The sequence below is a fragment of the Salvelinus alpinus genome, chromosome 1 (assembly GCF_045679555.1).
Source record: "Salvelinus alpinus chromosome 1, SLU_Salpinus.1, whole genome shotgun sequence".
NCBI lineage: Eukaryota > Metazoa > Chordata > Actinopteri > Salmoniformes > Salmonidae > Salvelinus > Salvelinus alpinus.
In genome coordinates this window covers 4,404,971-4,429,374 of record NC_092086.1, presented here as the reverse complement: position 1 = coordinate 4,429,374, position 24,404 = coordinate 4,404,971, and the positions used below count along the sequence as shown (strand labels likewise).

Below are 24,404 nucleotides of genomic sequence, written 5' to 3'. Positions count from 1 at the left end.
ACAACCGGCCATGGGATTAGGAGTCCCGTAGGTCCGGCGTACAATTGGCCCAGCGTCGTCCGGGGTTCGGCCCGGTGTAGGCCGTCATTGTAAATAAGAATGAACTGACTTGCCTAGTTAAATAAAGCTTACACACACCAGGGTAGAAAAGTGCTACATTCTTACCTCATTTGCACTCACTGTATATAGATTTTTCTATTGTATTATTGACTGTATGTTTGTTTATTCCATGTGTAACTCTGTGTAGATGTTTGTGTCGAACTGCTTTGCTTTATCTTGGCTAGGTCGCAGTTGTAAAATGAGAACTTGTTCTCAACTAGTCTACCTGGTTAAATAAAGGTGATAATGATAAACGTAGGCTAATTTATACATATATTACCTGGTTAAATAAAGGTGAAATAAAATAAATAAAAATACTACGAAGCTCCATTTACAATTGCTGACGGAGTATACGGCTCCACTTTCTTTGTCGGGGCACAACGCTTCAGGAAGCAGTGCTTCGACAGTGGACCAGTAAGTCAGCTAGCAAGGCATCGTTGTCGTTTTATAACAGGTGATGATAAATCAAATCAAATCAAAGTTTATTTGTCACCTGCGTCGAATACAACAGGTGTAGGTAGACCTTACAGTGAAATGCTTACTTACAGGCTCTAACCAATAGTGCAAAAAAAAGGTATTAGGTGAACAATAGGTAAGTAAAGAAATAAAAATAACAGTAAAAAGACAGGCTATATACAGTAGCGAGGCTATAAAAGTAGCGAGGCTATATACAGTAGAGAGGCTACATACAGTAGAGAGGCTATATACAGTAGAGAGGCTACATACAGTAGAGAGGCTATAAACAGTAGAGAGGCTATATACAGTAGAGAGGCTATATACAGTAGAGAGGCTATATACAGTAGAGAGGCTCTATACAGCAGAGAGGCTATATACAGTAGAGAGGCTACATACAGGCACCGGTTAGTCAGGCTGATAAGCAGAAATAAGGGAGTAACTACTTATCTCTCATAGTAGTAGATGTGACTTTCTCTTTCATACACAGCTAATAGCTAGCTAACATTAGCCACAGCAAGCTAGCTAGCTACTGTACTTAGTGAACCCCCCCCCCCCAGGAGTAACAACACAGCTAATAGCTAGCTAACATTAGCCAAAGCAAGCTAGCTAGCTACTGTACTTAGTGAACCCCCCCCCCCCCCCAGGAGTAACAACACAGCTAACAGCTAGCTAACATTAGCCAAAGCAAGCTAGCTAGCTACTGTACTTAGTGACCCCCCCCCCCCCCCCCCCAGGAGTAACAACACAGCTAATAGCTAGCTAACATGAGCCAAAACAAGCTAGCTAGCTACTGTACTTAGTGAACCCCCCCCCCCCCCCCCCCAGGAGTAACAACACAGCTAATAGCTAGCTAACATGAGCCAAAGCAAGCTAGCTAGCTACTGTACTTAGTGAACCCCCCCAGGAGCAACAACACAGCTAACAGCTAGCTAACATTAGCTAAAGCAAGCTAGCTAGCTACTGTACTTAGTGAACCCCCCCAGGAGCAACAACACAGCTAACAGCTAGCTAACATTAGCTAAAGCAAGCTAGCTAGCTACTGTACTTAGTGAACCCCCCCAGGAGCAACAACACAGCTAACATTAGCTAAAGCAAGCTAGCTAGCTACTGTACTTAGTGAACCCCCCCCCCCCCCCCCCCCAGGAGTAACAACACAGCTAACAGCTAGCTAACATGAGCCAAAACAAGCTAGCTAGCTACTGTACTTAGTGAACCCCCCCAGGAGCAACAACACAGTGGGAGATGAAACACGATCCGACCTACTGTACATCTTACTGTAGAAACTATTGTTGAAAACAAGTCCTAGGTTGGAACCATTGCTGTTAAAATACAAGTAATGATTTTTATTAGTAGCTGTAATTATGTTCCTGTTTATCCCATTTTTATTCTGGAATAAACTGATTGAAGCAAGATTAGGTTTTGTTGAGGTAAACACACTCGCACAGTTTTTTTGAGGTCGCTCATCTACAGCAGGAAGCGGTCTCCTGCCTGACAGAGAAAGCAGACCTCATCTACAGCAGGAAGCGGTCTCCTGCCTGACAGAGAAAGCAGACCTCATCTACAGCAGGAAGTGGTCTCCTGCCTGACAGAGAAAGCAGACCTCATCTACAGCAGGAAGCGGTCTCCTGCCTGACAGAGAAAGCAGACCTCATCTAGAGCAGGAAGCGGTCTCCTGCCTGACAGAGAAAGCAGACCTCATCTACAGCAGGAAGCGGTCTCCTGCCTGACAGAGAAAGCAGACCTCATCTAGAGCAGGAAGCGGTCTCCTGCCTGACAGAGAAAGCAGACCTCATCTACAGCAGGAAGCGGTCTCCTGCCTGACAGAGAAAGCAGACCTCATCTACAGCAGGAAGTGGTCTCCTGCCTGACAGAGAAAGCAGACCTCATCTACAGCAGGAAGTGGTCTCCTGCCTGACAGAGAAAGCAGACCTCATCTACAACAGGAAGCGGTCTCCTGCCTGACAGAGAAAGCAGACCTCATCTACAGCAGGAAGCGGTCTCCTGCCTGACAGAGAAAGCAGACCTCATCTACAGCAGGAAGCGGTCTCCTGCCTGACAGAGAAAGCAGACCTCATCTACAGCAGGAAGTGGTCTCCTGCCTGACAGAGAAAGCAGACCTCATCTACAGCAGGAAGCGGTCTCCTGCCTGACAGAGAAAGCAGACCTCATCTACAGCAGGAAGCGGTCTCCTGCCTGACAGAGAAAGCAGACCTCATCTACAACAGGAAGCGGTCTCCTGCCTGACAGAGAAAGCAGACCTCATCTACAGCAGGAAGCGGTCTCCTGCCTGACAGAGAAAGCAGACCTCATCTACAGCAGGAAGCGGTCTCCTGCCTGACAGAGAAAGCAGACCTCATCTACAGCAGGAAGCGGTCTCCTGCCTGACAGAGAAAGCAGACCTCATCTATAGCAGGAAGCGGTCTCCTGCCTGACAGAGAAAGCAGACCTCATCTACAACAGGAAGCGGTCTCCTGCCTGACAGAGAAAGCAGACCTCATCTACAACAGGAAGCGGTCTCCTGCCTGACAGAGAAAGCAGACCTCATCTACAGCAGGAAGCGGTCTCCTGCCTGACAGAGAAAGCAGACCTCATCTACAGCAGGAAGCGGTCTCCTGCCTGACAGAGAAAGCAGACCTCATCTACAGCAGGAAGTGGTCTCCTGCCTGACAGAGAAAGCAGACCTCATCTACAGCAGGAAGCGGTCTCCTGCCTGACAGAGAAAGCAGACCTCATCTACAGCAGGAAGCGGTCTCCTGCCTGACAGAGAAAGCAGACCTCATCTACAACAGGAAGCGGTCTCCTGCCTGACAGAGAAAGCAGACCTCATCTACAGCAGGAAGCGGTCTCCTGCCTGACAGAGAAAGCAGACCTCATCTACAGCAGGAAGCGCTCTCCTGCCTGACAGAGAAAGCAGACCTCATCTACAGCAGGAAGTGGTCTCCTGCCTGACAGAGAAAGCAGACCTCATCTACAACAGGAAGCGGTCTCCTGCCTGACAGAGAAAGCAGACCTCATCTACAACAGGAAGCGGTCTCCTGCCTGACAGAGAAAGCAGACCTCATCTACAACAGGAAGCGGTCTCCTGCCTGACAGAGAAAGCAGACCTCATCTACAGCAGGAAGCGGTCTCCTGCCTGACAGAGAAAGCAGACCTCATCTACAACAGGAAGCGGTCTCCTGCCTGACAGAGAAAGCAGACCTCATCTACAACAGGAAGCGGTCTCCTGCCTGACAGAGAAAGCATACCTCATCTACAGCAGGAAGCGCTCTCCTGCCTGACAGAGAAAGCAGACCTCATCTACAGCAGGAAGTGGTCTCCTGCCTGACAGAGAAAGCAGACCTCATCTACAGCAGGAAGCGGTCTCCTGCCTGACAGAGAAAGCAGACCTCACCTACAGCAGGAAGTGGTCTCCTGCCTGACAGAGAAAGCATACCTCATCTACAGCAGGAAGCGGTCTCCTGCCTGACAGAGAAAGCAGACCTCATCTACAGCAGGAAGTGGTCTCCTGCCTGACAGAGAAAGCATACCTCACCTACAGCAGGAAGTGGTCTCCTGCCTGACAGAGAAAGCATACCTCATCTACAGCAGGAAGTGGTCTCCTGCCTGACAGAGAAAGCATACCTCATCTACAGCAGGAAGCGCTCTCCTGCCTGACAGAGAAAGCAGACCTCATCTACAGCAGGAAGCGGTCTCCTGCCTGACAGAGAAAGCAGACCTCATCTACAGCAGGAAGCGGTCTCCTGCCTGACAGAGAAAGCAGACCTCATCTACAGCAGGAAGCGGTCTCCTGCCTGACAGAGAAAGCAGACCTCATCTACAGCAGGAAGCGGTCTCCTGCCTGACAGAGAAAGCAGACCTCATCTACAGCAGGAAGCGGTCTCCTGCCTGACAGAGAAAGCAGACCTCATCTACAGCAGGAAGCGGTCTCCTGCCTGACAGAGAAAGCAGGGACGTGCTCTGATCCAGTTTGGCAGGAGATTTCTATGAGTCAGGGTTCTCAACAACTCTGACGTACTTAAAAAAACTCAAAACACAAGTACAGAAACAGACTCCATGCTGAGCACGACCTCTGGGGTTGCAGTGTCAAACAACTGAGCCCAGAATAGACATGCTTGTTGAAAACTTCAACCAGTCACACACACCTCTCATTAGGACTGTGTGTGTGTGTGTGTGTGTGTGTGTGTGTGTGTGTGTGTGTGTGTGTGTGTGTGTGTGTGTGTGTGTGTGTGTGTGTGTGTTTTATCTCTAATCCCCTCTGACACCACAGACAGCTGGGTAGCTATGAGGTGTGGGAAGTCCAGGGTGTGTGTGTGTGTGTGTGTGTGTGTGTGTGTGTGTGTGTGTGTGTGTGTGTGTGTGTGTGTGTGTGTGTGTGTGTGTGTGTGTGTTTTATCTCTAATCTCCTCTGACACCACAGACAGCTGGGTAGCTATGAGGTGTGGGAAGTCCAGGGTGTGTGTGTGTGTGTGTGTGTGTGTGTGTGTGTGTGTGTGTGTGTGTGTGTGTGTGTGTGTGTGTGTGTGTGTGTGTGTGTGTGTGTGTGTGTGTGTGTGTGTGTGTGTGTGTGTGTGTGTGTGTGTGGGTGTGTGAGTTTGAATCACAGTTAATTTACCTTTGGTAATAATATTTACACTGGATAGTTCTGACCACCTACCTGGGAATGAACACTGCTTACAGTCAGGCTAGAGACACACACACACACACACACACACACACACACACACACACACAAGAATGCAGAGAGAGAGAGAGAGAAACATCTCCCACCATAGGTCAAGTGGGACCTTAACATTTAAAACAGTCAATTTTTAAATCGACGTTTCCTGTTAAAAGACAATAAAAACAGCTTTAAAAAATTCCACTCAAATTTCACAAATGTACCTTGTACTACCATAACTGGAGCTCTGCAGTGTTTGGCATCTCCTTCTCATTTAACTTCTCAAAGTATTACCATGCAGGACTTTGCGGATGTCGCTTGCCTTTCTCTGACCAGCTACAGACCAGACCAGCTACCAACCAGACCAGCTACAGAACAGCTACAGACCAGCCACAGACCAGCTAAAGACCAGACCAGCTACAGACCAGACCAGCTACAGACCATAACAGCTACAGAACAGCTACAGACCAGACCAGCTACAGACCAGACGAGCTACAGACCAGACCAGCTACAGACCATAACAGCTACAGAACAGCTACAGACCAGACCAGCTACAGACCAGACGAGCTACAGACCAGACCAGCTACAGACCATAACAGCTACAGAACAGCTACAGACCAGACCAGCTACAGACCAGACGAGCTACAGACCAGACCAGCTACAGACCATAACAGCTACAGAACAGCTACAGACCAGACCAGCTACAGACCAGACGAGCTACAGACCAGACCAGCTACCAACCAGACCAGCTACCAAGCAGGCCAGCTACAGACCAGCCACAGACCAGCTAAAGACCAGACCAGCTACAGACCAGACCAGCTACAGACCAGACGAGCTACAGACCAGACCAGCTACACACCAGACCAGCTACAGAACAGCTACAGACCAGACCAGCTACAGACCATAACAGCTACAGAACAGCTAAAGACCAGACCAGCTACAGACCAGACCAGCTACAGACCATAACAGCTACAGAACAGCTACAGACCAGACCAGCTACAGACCAGACGAGCTACAGACCAGACCAGCTACACACCAGACCAGCTACAGACCAGACCAGCTACAGACCATAACAGCTACAGAACAGCTACAGACCAGACCAGCTACAGACCAGTACATAGACCAGACCAGCTGCAGACCAGCTACAGACCAGACCAGCTATATACCAGCTACAGACCAGTACAGACCAGACCAGCTACACACCAGTACAGACCAGTACAGACCAGTTACAGACCAGACCAGCTACAGACCTGTACAAATCACTGTATGTAAAGATATGGGTTACAGACTAGTACAGACCAGCTTCAGACAGCAGTAAAGGATATGGGTTACAGACCAGTACAGACCAGCTACAGACAGCAGTAAAGGATATGGGTTTACAGACCAGTACAGACCACCTTCAGACCAGCAGTAAAGGGTATGGGTTACAGACCAGTACAGACCAGTTTAGACCAGCAGTAAAGGATATGGGTTACAGACCAGTACAGACCACCTTCAGACCAGCAGTAAAGGGTATGGGTTACAGACCAGTACAGACCACCTTCAGACCAGCAGTAAAGGGTATGGGTTACAGACCAGTACAGACCAGTTTAGACCAGCAGTAAAGGATATGGGTTTACAGACCAGTACAGACCAGCTACAGACCAGCAGTAAAGGATATGGGTTACAGACCAGTACAGACCAGTACAGACCAGTACAGACCAGTTACAGACCAGACCAGCTACAGACCTGTACAAATCACTGTATGTAAAGCTATGGGTTACAGACTAGTACAGACCAGCTTCAGACAGCAGTAAAGGATATGGGTTACAGACCAGTACAGACCAGCTACAGACAGCAGTAAAGGATATGGGTTTACAGACCAGTACAGACCACCTTCAGACCAGCAGTAAAGGGTATGGGTTACAGACCAGTACAGACCAGTTTAGACCAGCAGTAAAGGATATGGGTTACAGACCAGTACAGACCACCTTCAGACCAGCAGTAAAGGGTATGGGTTACAGACCAGTACAGACCACCTTCAGACCAGCAGTAAAGGGTATGGGTTACAGACCAGTACAGACCAGTTTAGACCAGCAGTAAAGGATATGGGTTTACAGACCAGTACAGACCAGCTACAGACCAGCAGTAAAGGATATGGGTTACAGACCAGTACAGACCACCTTCAGACCAGCAGTAAAGGATATGGGTTACAGACCAGTACAGACCAGCTACAGACCAGCAGTAAAGGATATGGGTTTACAGACCAGCAGTAGAGGATATGGGTTTACAGACCAGTACAGACCAGCAGTAAAGGATATGGGTTACAGACCAGTACAGACCAGCTACAGACAGCAGTAAAGGATATGGGTTACAGACCAGCAGTAAAGGATATGGGTTTACAGACCAGTACAGACCACCTTCAGACCAGCAGTAAAGGATATGGGTTTACAGACCAGTAAAGACCAGTTTAGACCAGCAGTAAAGGATATGGGTTTACAGACCAGTACAGACCAGCAGTAAAGGATATGGGTTACAGACCAGTACAGACCAGCAGTAAAGGATATGGGTTACAGACCAGTACAGACCAGCTACAGACAGCCGTAAAGGATATGGGTTACAGACCAGTACAGACCAGTACCAGACAGCAGTAAAGGATATGGGTTACAGACCAGTACAGACCAGCAGTAGAGGATATGGGTTTACAGACCAGCTACAGACCAGTACCAGACAGCAGTAAAGGATATGGGTTACAGACCAGTACAGACCAGTACAGACCAGCAGTAAAGGATATGGGTTACAGACCAGCTACAGACCAGTACCAGACAGCAGTAAAGGATATGGGTTACAGACCAGTACAGACCAGTACAGACCAGCAGTAAAGGATATGGGTTTACAGACCAGTACAGACCAGCTACAGACCAGCAGTAAAGGATATGGGTTACAGACCAGTACAGACCAGTACAGACCAGCAGTAAAGGATATGGGTTTACAGACCAGTACAGACCAGCTACAGACCAGCAGTAAAGGATATGGGTTACAGACCAGTACAGACCAGTACCAGACAGCAGTAAAGGATATGGGTTACAGACCAGCTACAGACCAGCAGTAAAGGATATGGGTTTACAGACCAGTACAGACCAGTTTAGACCAGCAGTAAAGGATATGGGTTTACAGACCAGTACAGACCAGCAGTAAAGGATATGGGTTACAGACCAGTACAGACCAGCAGTAAAGGATATGGGTTTACAGACCAGTACAGACCAGCTACAGACCAGCAGTAAAGGATATGGGTTACAGACCAGTACAGACCAGTACCAGACAGCAGTAAAGGATATGGGTTACAGACCAGCTACAGACCAGCAGTAAAGGATATGGGTTTACAGACCAGTACAGACCAGTTTAGACCAGCAGTAAAGGATATGGGTTTACAGACCAGTACAGACCAGCAGTAAAGGATATGGGTTACAGACCAGTACAGACCAGCAGTAAAGGATATGGGTTTACAGACCAGTACAGACCAGCTACAGACCAGCAGTAAAGGATATGGGTTACAGACCAGTACAGACCAGTACCAGACAGCAGTAAAGGATATGGGTTACAGACCAGCTACAGACCAGCAGTAAAGGATATGGGTTACAGACCAGTACAGACCAGCTACAGACCAGCAGTAAAGGATATGGGTTACAGACCAGCTACAGACCAGCAGTAAAGGATATGGGTTACAGACCAGCTACAGACCAGCAGTAAAGGATATGGGTTACAGACCAGCTACAGACCAGCAGTAAAGGATATGGGTTACAGACCAGCTACAGACCAGCAGTAAAGGATATGGGTTACAGACCAGCTACAGACCAGCAGTAAAGGATATGGGTTACAGACCAGCTACAGACCAGCAGTAAAGGATATGGGTTACAGACCAGCTACAGACCAGCAGTAAAGGATATGGGTTACAGACCAGCTACAGACCAGCAGTAAAGGATATGGGTTACAGACCAGCTACAGACCAGCAGTAAAGGATATGGGTTACAGACCAGTACAGACCAGCTACAGACCAGCAGTAAAGGATATGGGTTACAGACCAGCTACAGACCAGCAGTAAAGGATATGGGTTACAGACCAGCTACAGACCAGCAGTAAAGGATATGGGTTACAGACCAGCTACAGACCAGCAGTAAAGGATATGGGTTACAGACCAGCTACAGACCAGCAGTAAAGGATATGGGTTACAGACCAGTACAGACCAGCTACAGACCAGCAGTAAAGGATATGGGTTACAGACCAGTACAGACCAGCTACAGACCAGCAGTAAAGGATATGGGTTACAGACCAGTACAGACCAGCTACAGACCAGTACAGACCAGCTACAGACCAGCAGTAAAGGATATGGGTTTACAGACCAGTACAGACCAGCTACAGACCAGCAGTAAAGGATATGGGTTACAGACCAGTACAGACCAGCTACAGACCAGTACAGACCAGCTACAGACCAGCAGTAAAGGATATGGGTTACAGACCAGTACAGACCAGCTACAGACCAGCAGTAAAGGATATGGGTTACAGACCAGTACAGACCAGCTACAGACCAGCAGTAAAGGATATGGGTTACAGACCAGCTACAGACCAGCAGTAAAGGATATGGGTTACAGACCAGCTACAGACCAGCAGTAAAGGATATGGGTTACAGACCAGCTACAGACCAGCAGTAAAGGATATGGGTTACAGACCAGCTACAGACCAGCAGTAAAGGATATGGGTTACAGACCAGCTACAGACCAGCAGTAAAGGATATGGGTTACAGACCAGCTACAGACCAGCAGTAAAGGATATGGGTTACAGACCAGTACAGACCAGCTACAGACCAGCAGTAAAGGATATGGGTTACAGACCAGTACAGACCAGCAGTAAAGGATATGGGTTACAGACCAGTACAGACCAGCTACAGACCAGCAGTAAAGGATATGGGTTACAGACCAGCTACAGACCAGCAGTAAAGGATATGGGTTACAGACCAGCTACAGACCAGCAGTAAAGGATATGGGTTACAGACCAGCTACAGACCAGCAGTAAAGGATATGGGTTACAGACCAGTACAGACCAGCAGTAAAGGATATGGGTTACAGACCAGCTACAGACCAGCAGTAAAGGATATGGGTTACAGACCAGCTACAGACCAGCAGTAAAGGATATGGGTTACAGACCAGCTACAGACCAGCAGTAAAGGATATGGGTTACAGACCGTGCGTAGACACCAGCTGCGAGGACGCGTCGTCTGTTTGATGCAGAAGAAGACTACGGGGGCGAGGGCTGGATACGGCTGCTCTTCCTCTTCAGACACCAGGTCCACTGGGTCTACCGGCTCCGGTACCGGCTCCGTTACCGGCTCCCTCCTCACGTTACCGAACACACCACCACCACTACTACCGCCGGTAACGACACCGGGAGGCCCCGGGACACAACGGGCACCTTCCTCCTCCTCCTCTTCCTCCTCCGCAGGCCCTGGACTCCATGTGTTGCTGCCACCCTCCTCTTCCTCTTCCTCATCGTCGTCAGGGAAGCCGTGGCGGTGACGTCTCGGGGGGTTGTGCTCCGTGTAAAACGGTGACGGGTTGTGTTCCCGGTAAAATGGAGTCGGTATGAGAGCCCTCACCTCTCCGTCACGGCACCGCCTTTCCTCCCCTCCCTGCTGGCCGTTGAGGGCAGGGGTGAGGGTGAGGGTGGGGGTAGAGGAGGTGGGGGTGTAGTGGAAGCGGACTCTCCCCTCGCCATCAGTCATGATAGAGAGCCAGGCAGAGCCTCCCTGGGGGAGAGAGAAAGGGAGGAGGAATGGAGAGGGGGAGAGATGGTGAGAGAAGAGGGGGAGGGAGAGGGGGAGAGAAAGGGAGGTGGAGAGATGGTGAGAGAGGAGGGGGAGGGAGGAGGAAGGGAGGTGGAGAGATGGTGACAGAAGGAAGAAGGAAGAGAGGAAGAGAGGAGAGGAAGAGGAGGAGATGAGAGGAATTGAAGAGGAGGAGATGAGAGGAAGAGGAGGAAGAGAGGAGGAGAGGAGAGGAAGATTACTAGTAAGACACTGGTTACATAAACCTAACTAATGACTGGACACTAGTAAGACTCTGGTTACATAAACCTAACTAATGACTGGACACTAGTAAGACACTGGTTATATAAACCTAACTAATGACTGGACACTAGTAAGACACTGGTTATATAAACCTAACTAATGACTGGACACTAGTAAGACACTGGTTACATAAACCTAACTAATGACTGGACACTAGTAAGACACTGGTTACATAAACCTAACTAATGACTGGACACTAGTAAGACACTGGTTACATAAACCTAACTAATGACTGGACACTAGTAAGACACTGGTTACATAAACCTAACTAATGACTGGACACTAGTAAGACACTGGTTACATAAACCTAATGACTGGACACTAGTAAGACACTGGTTACATACACCTAACTAATGACTGGACACTAGTAAGACACTGGTTACATAAACCTAATGACTAGACACTAGTAAGACACTGGTTACATAAACCTAATGACTAGACACTAGTAAGACACTGGTTACATAAACCTAACTAATGACTGGACACTAGTAAGACACTGGTTACATAAACCTAATGACTGGACACTAGTAAGACACTGGTTACATAAACATAACTAATGACTGGACACTAGTAAGACACTGGTTACATAAACCTAACTAATGACTGGACACTAGTAAGACACTGGTTACATAAACCTAATGACTGGACACTAGTAAGACACTGGTTACATAAACCTAACTAATGACTGGACACTAGTAAGACACTGGTTACATAAACCTAATGACTGGACACTAGTAAGACACTGGTTACATAAACCTAACTAATGACTGGACACTAGTAAAACACTGGTTACATAAACCTAATGACTGGACACTAGTAAGACACTGGTTACATAAACCTAACTAATGACTGGACACTAGTAAGACACTGGTTACATAAACCTAATGACTGGACACTAGTAAGACACTGGTTACATAAACCTAATGACTAGACACTAGTAAGACACTGGTTACATAAACCTAACTAATGACTGGACACTAGTAAGACACTGGTTACATAAACCTAACTAATGACTGGACACTAGTAAGACACTGGTTACATAAACCTAACTAATGACTGGACACTAGTAAGACACTGGTTACATAAACCTAACTAATGACTGGACACTAGTAAGACACTGGTTACATAAACCTAATGACTGGACACTAGTAAGACACTGGTTACATAAACCTAACTAATGACTGGACACTAGTAAGACACTGGTTACATAAACCTAATGACTGGACACTAGTATGTGGGCTGCACAAAAGGAGGGTTGTGCTTGGAATCATTGTTCTTCCTCTGTCAACCATGGTGACCTGCAAGGAAACGTGCCGTCATCATTGCTTTGCACAAAAAGGGCTTAACAGGCAAGGATATTGCTGCCAGTAAGATTGCAGCTAAATCAACCATTTATCGGATCATCAAGCACTTCAAGGAGAGCGGTTTAATTGTTGTGAAGAAGGCTTCAGGGCGCCCAAGAAAGTCCAGCAAGCGCCAGGACCGTCTCCTAAAGTTGAATCAGCTGCGGGATCGGGGCACCACCAGTACAGAGCTTGCTCAGGAATGGCAGCAGGCAGGTGTGAGTGCATCTGCAAGCACAGTGAGGTGAAGACTTTTGGAGGATGGCCTGGTGTCAAGAAGGGCAGCAAAGAAGCCACTTCTCTCCAGGAAAAACATCAGGGACAGACTGATATTCTGCAAAAGGAGCAGGGATTGGACTGCTGAGGACTGGGGTAAAGTCATTTTCTCTGATGAATCCCCTTTCCGGTTGTTTGGGGCATCCGGAAAAAAGCCTGTCCGGAGAAGACAAGGTGAGCGCTACCATCAGTCCTGTGTCATGCCAACAGTAAAGCATCCTGAGACCATTCATGTGTGGGGTTGCTTCTTAGCCAAGGGAGTGGGCTCACTCACAGTTTTGCCTAAGAACACAGCCATGATTAAAGAATGGTACCAACACATCCTCCGAGAGCAACTTCTCCCAACCATTCAGGAACAGTTTGGTGATGAACAATGCCTTTTCCAACATGATGAAGCACCTTGCCATAAGGCAAAAGTGATAACTAAGTGGCTCGGGGAACAAAACATCGATATTTTGGGTCCATGGCCAGGAAACTCCCCAGACCTTAATCCCATTGAGAACTTGTGGTCAATCCTCAAGAGGCAGGTGGACAAACAAAACCCCACAAATTCTGACAAACTCCAAGCATTGATTATGCGAGAATGGGCTGCCATCAGTCAGGATGTGGCCCAGAAGTTAATTGACAGCATGCCAGGGCGGATTGCAGAGGTCTTGAAAAAGAAGGGTCACCACTGCAAATATTGACTCTTTGCATCAACTTCATGTAATTGTCAATAAAAGCCTTTGATACTTATGAAATGCTTGTAATTATAATTCAGTATTCCATAGTAACATCTGACAAAAATATCTAAAGACACTGAAGCAGCAAACTTTGTGGAAATTAATATTTGTGTCATTCTCAAAACGTTTGGCCACGACTGTACATAGTCCATCTGTAAATAGCCCATCCAATCTACCTACCTCATCCCCATATTGTTTTTATTTACTTTTCTGCTCTTTTGCACACCAGTATCACTACTTGCACATCGTCATCTGCTCATCTATCACTCCAGTGTTAATCTGCTAAATTGTAATTACTTCGCTACTATGGCCTATTTATTGCCTTACCACCTCACGCCATTTGTACACATTGTATATAGACTTTTCTACTGTATTATTGACTGTATGTTTTGTTTATTCCATGTGTAACTCTGTGTTGTTGTATGTGTCGAACTGCTTTGCTTTATCTTGGCCAGGTCGCAGTTGTAAATGAGAACTTGTTCTCAACTGGCCGACCTGGTTAAATAAAGGTCAAATAAATGAATAAAAAATGTAAAAACGTACTCCACCTTACTGAATTATTGACCTCTGCCTGCCCTGACCCTGAGCCTGCTGTTCTGGTCCCTTACCCCACCTTACTGAATTATTGACCTCTGCCTGCCCTGACCCTGCTGTTCTGGTCCCTTACCCCACCTTACTGAATTATTGACCCCTGCCTGTCCTGACCCTGAGCCTGCCTGCTGTTCTGGTCCCTTACCCCACCTTAATGAATTATTGACCTCTGCCTGCCCTGAGCCTGCCTGCTGTTCTGGTCCCTTACCCCACCTTAATGAATTATTGACCTCTGCCTGCCCTGACCCTGAGCCTGCCTGCTGTTCTGGTCCCTTACCCCACCTTAATGAATTATTGACCTCTGCCTGCTCTGACCCTGAGCCTGCCTGCCTGTACCTTACCCCACCTTACTGACTTATTGACCTCTGCCTGCCTTTGACCTGTCGTTTGCCTTCCCCCCCCGTTTTAGAAACAAACATTTAGTTTCTTCGACACCGTCTGCATCTGGGTCCTGAAACGTGATATTAATCATGTTCACATATTCCTTTATTCATCATGTATATACTGTAATCTACTGTATTCCAATGCCACTCCGACATCCCTCAATATAATATTTTGATATTTATTAATTACATTATTTTACTTTCAGATGTGTGTGTGTGTGTGTGTGTGTGGTTGTGAATTATATTGCTTTACTCATCATGTATATACTGTAATCTACTGTATTCTATCTGATACATATGTGGACCGATAACATCTGATAAATATGTGGACCAATAACATCTGATAAATATGTGGACCAATCACATCTGATAAATATGTGGACCAATCACATCTGATAAATATGTGGACCAATCACATCTGATAAATATGTGGACCAATCACATCTGATAAATATGTGGACCAATAACATCTGATAAATATGTGGACCAATCACATCTGATAAATATGTGGACCAATCACATCTGATAAATATGTGGACCAATCACATCTGATAAATATGTGGACCAATCACATCTGATAAATATGTGGACCAATAACATCTGATAAATATGTGGACCAATCACATCTGTTAAATATGTGGACCAATCACATCTGATAAATATGTGGACCAATCACATCTGATAAATATGTGGACCAATCACATCTGATAAATATGTGGACCAATCACATCTGATAAATATGTGGACCAATCACATCTGATAAATATGTGGACCAATCACATCTGATTTATATGTGGACCAATCACATCTGATAAATATGTGGACCAATCACATCTGATAAATATGTGGACCAATCACATCTGATACATATGTGGACCAATAACATTTGATTTGATTTATTAGACTCAGACTCTGTATTACTGAAGATACAGGAGAGCCTCTATAAACCACTGATGAGGAGTGTGTGTTGCTGATGAAGAGTCTGTGTTGCTGATGAAGAGTCTGTGTTGCTGATGAAGAGTCTGTGTTGCTGATGAAGAGCCTGTGTTGCTGACGAGGAGTCTGTGTTGCTGTGTTTGAGTCGTAACTCTGGGGGAGTAAAACGCATTTTTACGCCGCCTGCTCTTCCAGAACCAATGGGGGGTTGTGATGAGAACCACTCATATTGACTCTCTATCGATAAGGAGCTGTATCAAACCAGAGTAGAGACTTTAACATCTCAAGTAATATCGATATTCAATTAAGAAGCGAATTCAAAACGCATCACTTACGGTTTTTCGAAGAGACTATTAATTTATTAAAAGTAGCTCAATAATGAAACCAGAAACTGAAATGTTTTTAATTTAAAACAAACCTGCTCGATATTTAGACAGAGAGAGATGATTGATTAATGTGCTTAGACGTACCTTATCGATATGGAATTACAAGTTCCCTGAAGCATGTCCGTGACTTGCCGTGTAGCGGGGAGCACCAACCCTGCTCTGATGCCCAGCTTTTCTTTCTCTCGTTCTTCTCCTTGTAGTTCCTCTCCCCTTATTTTATTTCACGTTTCTCTTCCAGATGAAGAATAATCCAAAGAAGCGAAAAGAAAAGACAGAACGGAACGGAAGTAGTACCGTTAACCGTGTGAGCTAGTTCGTGGGCGCCGTGTAGGAGAAAATAATATCCATCATCGCGCAGGCGGAGAGAGAGAGAAAAAACCCACGCGTCCGTTTCTGTTGGAGCTCCGTGATGTTCTGACAAGGCAAACTTCAGCTCCACCGGGTGGGGGGGGTCTCTGACACGTGACTCCCCGGTAGGACGGACACACAAGTCCGCAGTAGCATCACCAGTAAGACGGTGTGTAAAACTGACGATATTAACGTTGTATTAGTATAGTCTCACTGTTAACCTAACCATTCTAATACAGTACAGTACGGCTCAGATTCATCTGTAGTAGGCAGGCTGAAGGTTCGTGGTCTATATTATTATGGCCCAATTACTCATCTAGAACTCTAAGTCTTGTTTTCTCGCTATGCATCTCTGACAGTAACTTATTGGATACGACTGGGTATAGAAACACGTGTGATGAAGTCGGCCGTAGCTTGTCACGTTATAAAAGACAGGTTTAAAAAAACAACAAAAAAACATGACTAGAACAAATGTATTTTTTAAATCGTAATTTTTTTATTATGAATAAATACGTGTACATTAAAACATGCATATTCAAAATGGATAAAAACAAAGAAAAAAAGTCAAACGAAATAGCAGAGCTAAACATGTACAACACACTTCCTTCCTGTCTTCCTAAGTGGCTCTCCCACCTTCACCTGCCCTGATCCAGCAGAACCAAAACATACACAATTACACTGAACGGGAATGAATTGATTTATATACAATTAGATAATTGTTAGAATTTGTAAACAAAAATTAAATAAATCTACTTCATGATTTTTTGGGGTGGAAAAATGTCTATGTCTGAGAGGTGACGGATTTTATTTGAATTCGTGTTTGTTTAATAATCGGTGTGAAAATGGCTAGCTAGTTAGCGGGGTGCGCGATAATAGCGTTTCAATCGGAGACCTTGAAGTAGTTGTTCCCCCTTTGCTCTGCAAGGGCCGCGGATTTTGTGGAGCGCTGGATAACGATGCTTCGTGGGTGTCAGTTGTCCATGTGTGCAGAGGGTCCCTGGTTCGAGCCCAGGTAGGGGCGAGGGTCCCTGGTTCAGAGTGTCCCTGGTTCGAGCCCAGGTAGGGGCGAGTGTCCCTGGTTCAGAGGGTCCCTGGTTCGAGCCCAGGTAGGGGAGAGTGTCCCTGGTTCAGAGGGTCCCTGGTTCGAGCCCAGGTAGGGGCGAGTGTCCCTGGTTCAGAGGGTCCCTGGTTCGAGCCCAGGTAGGGGCGAGTGTCCCTGGTTCAGAGGGTCCCTGGTTCGAGCCCAGGTAGGGGCGAGGGTCCCTGGTTCGAGCCCAGGTAGGGGCGAGGGTCCCTGGTTCAGAGTGTCCCTGGTTCGAGCCCAGGTAGTGTCGAGGGTCCCTGGTTCGAGCCCAGGTAGGGGCGAGGGTCCCTGGTTCATAGTGTCCCTGGTTCGAGCCCAGGATCAGTCAGAAGCGATAGTGTCTCTGGTGTCGAGTCTTATTACGGATGGGGTTGCCGTCTCTCTCCCTCTCTGTCCCTCTCTGTCCCTCTCTGTCCCTCTCTGTCCCTCTCCGTCCCTCTCCGTCCCTCTCCGTCCCTCTCCGTCTCTCTCCGTCTCCGTCTCGGTCGGCGGCAGAAGGAACGGCCCCGATGGCTCAAGGCTCCTTCCAAGGCCAACGATCAGGAAGTGGTTTGACAACGACACGGTCAGACAGACACTTTGAGAAAACTGAGGTTAATTGAAACCGTGGGGGGGGGGGGGGCGCGGGACCGATGACAGTCTGTATTAAAAATCTAAATTTAGACTTTTAAATCAGAACATACACATTCGGTTTGGATCTCAGTGCGAAAGCGGGAACAAAATAAGACGTTATAAGGATGGATGGATCATTGTATAACAGTTTCCTGTGTTTTTATGCTCTATATGTATAATAAAGGAAAATTTCACCTAAAAACGATATTTTGGAGTTCTTGTTTCATTAGTCCATTGTTGACATCGACCCAAAATGTCAACCTTGTAAGTAATCAAGTTTTCAAAACGTGTAAGTTTAAAAATACAGAAATCATCCCCGTACTGTATGATATTACAGGACATGAAATGCATCATATGGGAATGATTTCTGTATTTTGAAAGTTACCTGCTGTATCTGTTTTTTGGACTTAGATGAATGATTTCTATATTTACCCATTGATTCTAAATTAATGGGTATATATATGGTTGAGTTAACAGGGAGACTAACAGAGAATGGTTTAGTTAACAGTGTGAGACACTAGTCAACTGGCCTTGGTATGTGTGTGTGTGTGTGTGTGTGTGTGTGTGTGTGTGTGTGTGTGTGTGTGTGTGTGTGTGTGTGTGTGTGTGTGTGTGTGTGTGTGTGTGTGTGTGTGTGTGTGTGTGTGTGTGTGTGTGTGTGTGTGTCACTGTGTGTGTTCATTCTCAGCTGTGAGCATCAGACAGCAGACTGCTGACAAAACAAACACACCCCTCTTCCCCTCCTCCTCTCTCAAAACACCACCTGTCTCTCTCTCTCTCTCTTTTCCACCCCCATCCCTCCATCCTCCACCTGTCTCTCTCTCTTGCACTCGTTGTCCCTCCACCTTCTGTCTCTCTCTCTGTCTGGCCCTTTGAATCTCTCTCTCTCTCTCTCTCTTTTCCACCCCCATCCCTCCATCCTCCACCTGTCTGATCTGCTCCTCTCCCTGGTCTGGAATGTGGAAACCCAAGCCCTCTGTCCCACCCAAAATGGCTCCCTGATGCCCCCTCCGCATAGCTCCTGATGGCTCCTGGTTGGCTCCAGAATGGCTCCTCCGGGGCCCCAGCATGCCAGAGCTCCTGTACTGTGTTGGGAGTCCTGCCTAAGTAACAGATGGTCTCTTTACTCTCTCCCGTGTTTATGTTAATAAAGCGGGTCCCTATTTGATCGCTAGTTTATTTTTATTTTTATGATAAATAAAAAGATACAACGTTAGATGTGCTAGCCTCAATGCTCTTGATGGCTGTAGCACGCTAGCTAGTTGTAGAGAAACAACTCTGTATTAGCAGGGAGCTAACACGACCGTTACATTTAGAGCATGCTAGCTAGCTGTAGAGAAACAACTCTGTATTAGCATGGAGCTAATACGACCGTTACATTAGAGCATGCTAGCTAGCTGTAGAGATCAACAACTCTATATTAGCATGGAGCTAACACGACCGTTACATTAGAGCATGCTAGCTAGCTGTAGAGATCAACAACTCTGTATTAGCATGGAGCTAATACGACCGTTACATTAGAGCATGCTAGCTAGCTGTAGAGAAACAACTCTGTATTAGCAGGGAGCTAATACGACCGTTACATTTAGAGCATGCTAGCTAGCTGTAGAGAAACAACTCTGTATTAGCAGGGAGCTAATACGACCGTTACATTTAGAGCATGCTAGCTAGCTGTAGAGAAACAACTCTGTATTAGCAGGGAGCTAATACGACCGTTACATTTAGAGCATGCTAGCTAGCTGTAGAGAAACAACTCTGTATTAGCATGGAGCTAATACGACCGTTACATTTAGAGCATGCTAGCTAGCTGTAGAGAAACAACTCTGTATTAGCATGGAGCTAACACGACCGTTACATTTAGAGCATGCTAGCTAGCTGTAGAGAAACAACTCTGTATTAGCAGGGAGCTAATACAACCGTTACATTAGAGCATGCTAGCTAGCTGTAGAGAAACAACTCTGTATTAGCAGGGAGCTAATACGACCGTTACATTTAGAGCATGCTAGCTAGCTGTAGAGAAACAACTCTGTATTAGCAGGGAGCTAATACGACCGTTACATTTAGAGCATGCTAGCTAGCTGTAGAGAAACAACTCTGTATTAGCAGGGAGCTAATACGACCGTTACATTTAGAGCATGCTAGCTAGCTGTAGAGAAACAACTCTGTATTAGCATGGAGCTAATACGACCGTTACATTTAGAGCACGCTAGCTAGCTGTAGAGAAACAACTCTGTATTAGCATGGAGCTAACACGACCGTTACATTTAGAGCATGCTAGCTAGCTGTAGAGAAACAACTCTGTATTAGCAGGGAGCTAATACAACCGTTACATTAGAGCATGCTAGCTAGCTGTAGAGAAACAACTCTGTATTAGCAGGGAGCTAATACGACCGTTACATTTAGAGCATGCTAGCTAGCTGTAGAGAAACAACTCTGTATTAGCAGGGAGCTAATACGACCGTTACATTTAGAGCATGCTAGCTAGCTGTAGAGAAACAACTCTGTATTAGCATGGAGCTAACACGACCGTTACATTTAGAGCATGCTAGCTAGCTGTAGAGAAACAACTCTGTATTAGCAGGGAGCTAATATGACCGTTACATTTAGAGCATGCTAGCTAGCTGTAGAGATCAACAACTCTGTATTAGCAGGGAGCTAATACGACCGTTACATTTAGAGCATGCTAGCTAGCTGTAGAGAAACAACTCTGTATTAGCAGGGAGCTAATACGACCGTTACATTAGAGCATGCTAGCTAGCTGTAGAGAAACAACTCTGTATTAGCAGTGAGCTAATACGACCGTTACATTAGAGCATGCTAGCTAGCTGTAGAGATCAACAACTCTATATTAGCATGGAGCTAACACGACCGTTACATTAGAGCATGCTAGCTAGCTGTAGAGATCAACAACTCTGTATTAGCATGGAGCTAATACGACCGTTACATTAGAGCACGCTAGCTAGCTGTAGAGAAACAACTCTGTATTAGCAGGGAGCTAATACGACCGTTACATTTAGAGCACGCTAGCTAGCTGTAGAGAAACAACTCTGTATTAGCAGGGAGCTAATACGACCGTTACATTTAGAGCACGCTAGCTAGCTGTAGAGAAACAACTCTGTATTAGCAGGGAGCTAATACGACCGTTACATTTAGAGCATGCTAGCTAGCTGTAGAGAAACAACTCTGTATTAGCAGGGAGCTAATACGACCGTTACATTTAGAGCACGCTAGCTAGCTGTAGAGAAACAACTCTGTATTAGCAGGGAGCTAATACGACCGTTACATTAGAGCATGCTAGCTAGCTGTAGAGAAACAACTCTGTATTAGCATGGAGCTAACACGACCGTTACATTTAGAGCATGCTAGCTAGCTGTAGAGAAACAACTCTGTATTAGCAGGGAGCTAATACGACCGTTACATTTAGAGCACGCTAGCTAGCTGTAGAGAAACAACTCTGTATTAGCAGGGAGCTAATACGACCGTTACATTTAGAGCATGCTAGCTAGCTGTAGAGAAACAACTCTGTATTAGCAGGGAGCTAACACGACCGTTACATTAGAGCATGCTAGCTAGCTGTAGAGAAACAACTCTGTATTAGCATGGAGCTAATACGACCGTTACATTTAGAGCATGCTAGCTAGCTGTAGAGAAACAACTCTGTATTAGCAGGGAGCTAATACGACCGTTACATTTAGAGCATGCTAGCTAGCTGTAGAGAAACAACTCTGTATTAGCAGGGAGCTAATACGACCGTTACATTTAGAGCATGCTAGCTAGCTGTAGAGAAACAACTCTGTATTAGCATGGAGCTAACACGACCGTTACATTTAGAGCATGCTAGCTAGCTGTAGAGAAACAACTCTGTATTAGCAGGGAGCTAATACAACCGTTACATTAGAGCATGCTAGCTAGCTGTAGAGAAACAACTCTGTATTAGCAGGGAGCTAATACGACCGTTACATTTAGAGCATGCTAGCTAGCTGTAGAGAAACAACTCTGTATTAGCAGGGAGCTAATACGACCGTTACATTTAGAGCACGCTAGCTAGCTGTAGAGAAACAACTCTGTATTAGCAGGGAGCTAATACGACCGTTACATTTAGAGCACGCTAGCTAGCTGTAGAGAAACAACTCTGTATTAGCAGGGAGCTAATACGACCGTTACATTTAGAGCACGCTAGCTAGCTGTAGAGAAACAACTCTGTATTAGCAGGGAGCTAATACGACCGTTACATTTAGAGCACGCTAGCTAGCTGTAGAGAAACAACTCTGTATTAGCAGGGAGCTAATACGACCGTTACATTTAGAGCACGCTAGCTAGCTGTAGAGAAACAACTCTGTATTAGCAGGGAGCTAATACGACCGTTACATTTAGAGCACGCTAGCTAGCTGTAGAGAAACAACTCTGTATTAGCAGGGAGCTAATACGACCGTTACATTTAGAGCACGCTAGCTAGCTGTAGAGAAACAACTCTGTATTAGCAGGGAGCTAATACGACCGTTACATTAGAGCATGCTAGCTAGCTGTAGAGAAACAACTCTGTATTAGCAGGGAGCTAATACGACCGTTACATTTAGAGCATGCTAGCTAGCTGTAGAGAAACAACTCTGTATTAGCATGGAGCTAACACGACCGTTACATTTAGAGCATGCTAGCTAGCTGTAGAGAAACAACTCTGTATTAGCAGGGAGCTAATACAACCGTTACATTAGAGCATGCTAGCTAGCTGTAGAGAAACAACTCTGTATTAGCAGGGAGCTAATACGACCGTTACATTTAGAGCATGCTAGCTAGCTGTAGAGAAACAACTCTGTATTAGCAGGGAGCTAATACGACCGTTACATTTAGAGCATGCTAGCTAGCTGTAGAGAAACAACTCTGTATTAGCATGGAGCTAACACGACCGTTACATTTAGAGCATGCTAGCTAGCTGTAGAGAAACAACTCTGTATTAGCAGGGAGCTAATATGACCGTTACATTTAGAGCATGCTAGCTAGCTGTAGAGAAACAACTCTGTATTAGCAGGGAGCTAATACGACCGTTACATTTAGAGCATGCTAGCTAGCTGTAGAGAAACAACTCTGTATTAGCAGGGAGCTAATACGACCGTTACATTTAGAGCATGCTAGCTAGCTGTAGAGAAACAACTCTGTATTAGCAGGGAGCTAATACGACCGTTACATTTAGAGCATGCTAGCTAGCTGTAGAGAAACAACTCTGTATTAGCAGGGAGCTAACACGACCGTTACATTTAGAGCATGCTAGCTAGCTGTAGAGAAACAACTCTGTATTAGCAGGGAGCTAATACGACCGTTACATTTAGAGCATGCTAGCTAGCTGTAGAGAAACAACTCTGTATTAGCAGGGAGCTAATACGACCGTTACATTTAGAGCATGCTAGCTAGCTGTAGAGAAACAACTCTGTATTAGCATGGAGCTAACACGACCGTTACATTTAGAGCATGCTAGCTAGCTGTAGAGAAACAACTCTGTATTAGCAGGGAGCTAATATGACCGTTACATTTAGAGCATGCTAGCTAGCTGTAGAGAAACAACTCTGTATTAGCAGGGAGCTAATACGACCGTTACATTAGAGCATGCTAGCTAGCTGTAGAGAAACAACTCTGTATTAGCAGGGAGCTAATACGACCGTTACATTAGAGCATGCTAGCTAGCTGTAGAGATCAACAACTCTATATTAGCATGGAGCTAACACGACCGTTACATTAGAGCATGCTAGCTAGCTGCAGAGAAACAACTCTGTATTAGCAGGGAGCTAATACGACCGTTACATTTAGAGCACGCTAGCTAGCTCCTTCGTACAATTACCATTTGCATATCAAATATCAGACCGTGAAGAATTGATGTTCTGTCACGCCCTGGCCTTAGTTATCTTTGTTCTCTTTATTATTTTGGTTAGGTCAGGGTGTGACGAGGGTGGTTTGTGTTTTTTTGTCTCGTCTAGGGTGTTTGTACTGTCTAGGTTTTTTTTGTAGAGTTATGGGGTTGTGTTCATTCTAGGTGTTTATGGTAGTCTATGGTTGCCTAGATTGGTTCTCAATTAGAGGCAGGTGTTTATCGTTGTCTCTGATTGGGAACCATATTTAGGCAGCCATTTTCTTTGGGTATTTTGTGGGTGATTGTTTCCTGTGTCAGTGTTTGCGCCACACGGGACTGTTTCGGTTTGTTCACGTTTATTGTGTTTTTGTACTTTGTGTTCGTGTTCAGTTTTTCCCTATTAAAACATGGACACCTACCACGCTGCGTATCGGTCCGATCCCCTTCAGAGGAAGAAGAAGACGACAGCCGTCACATGTTCTCCGATCTCTCCCCAATCTGCGAGCGTAGCCAATGACGTTACACCGTATTGACCAAATAGAATACATAAATATTAAGTACACATTTCTGCA

At 45.9% G+C, this 24,404-nt stretch overlaps 1 protein-coding gene and 1 long non-coding RNA gene across 2 annotated transcripts in view; both read right to left on the bottom strand.

Moving 5' to 3' along the window:
• LOC139569172 (voltage-dependent T-type calcium channel subunit alpha-1H-like) overlaps positions 1-16,343 on the bottom strand; it is a 212,631-nt gene extending 196,288 nt beyond the window's left edge. Inside the window, exons 1-2 of the mRNA XM_071390959.1 lie at positions 16,034-16,343; positions 10,421-10,991 (exon numbers count right to left, since the gene is read on the bottom strand). Of these exons, the coding sequence (XP_071247060.1) occupies positions 10,421-10,967 (547 nt within the window). The 5' untranslated portion in view covers positions 10,968-10,991; positions 16,034-16,343. The remainder of the gene's footprint in view (positions 1-10,420; positions 10,992-16,033) is intronic.
• Positions 1-24,404, bottom strand: part of LOC139569188 (uncharacterized) — a 318,710-nt gene that overhangs the window by 197,043 nt on the left and 97,263 nt on the right. The gene's annotated exons all lie outside the window — the stretch shown is intronic.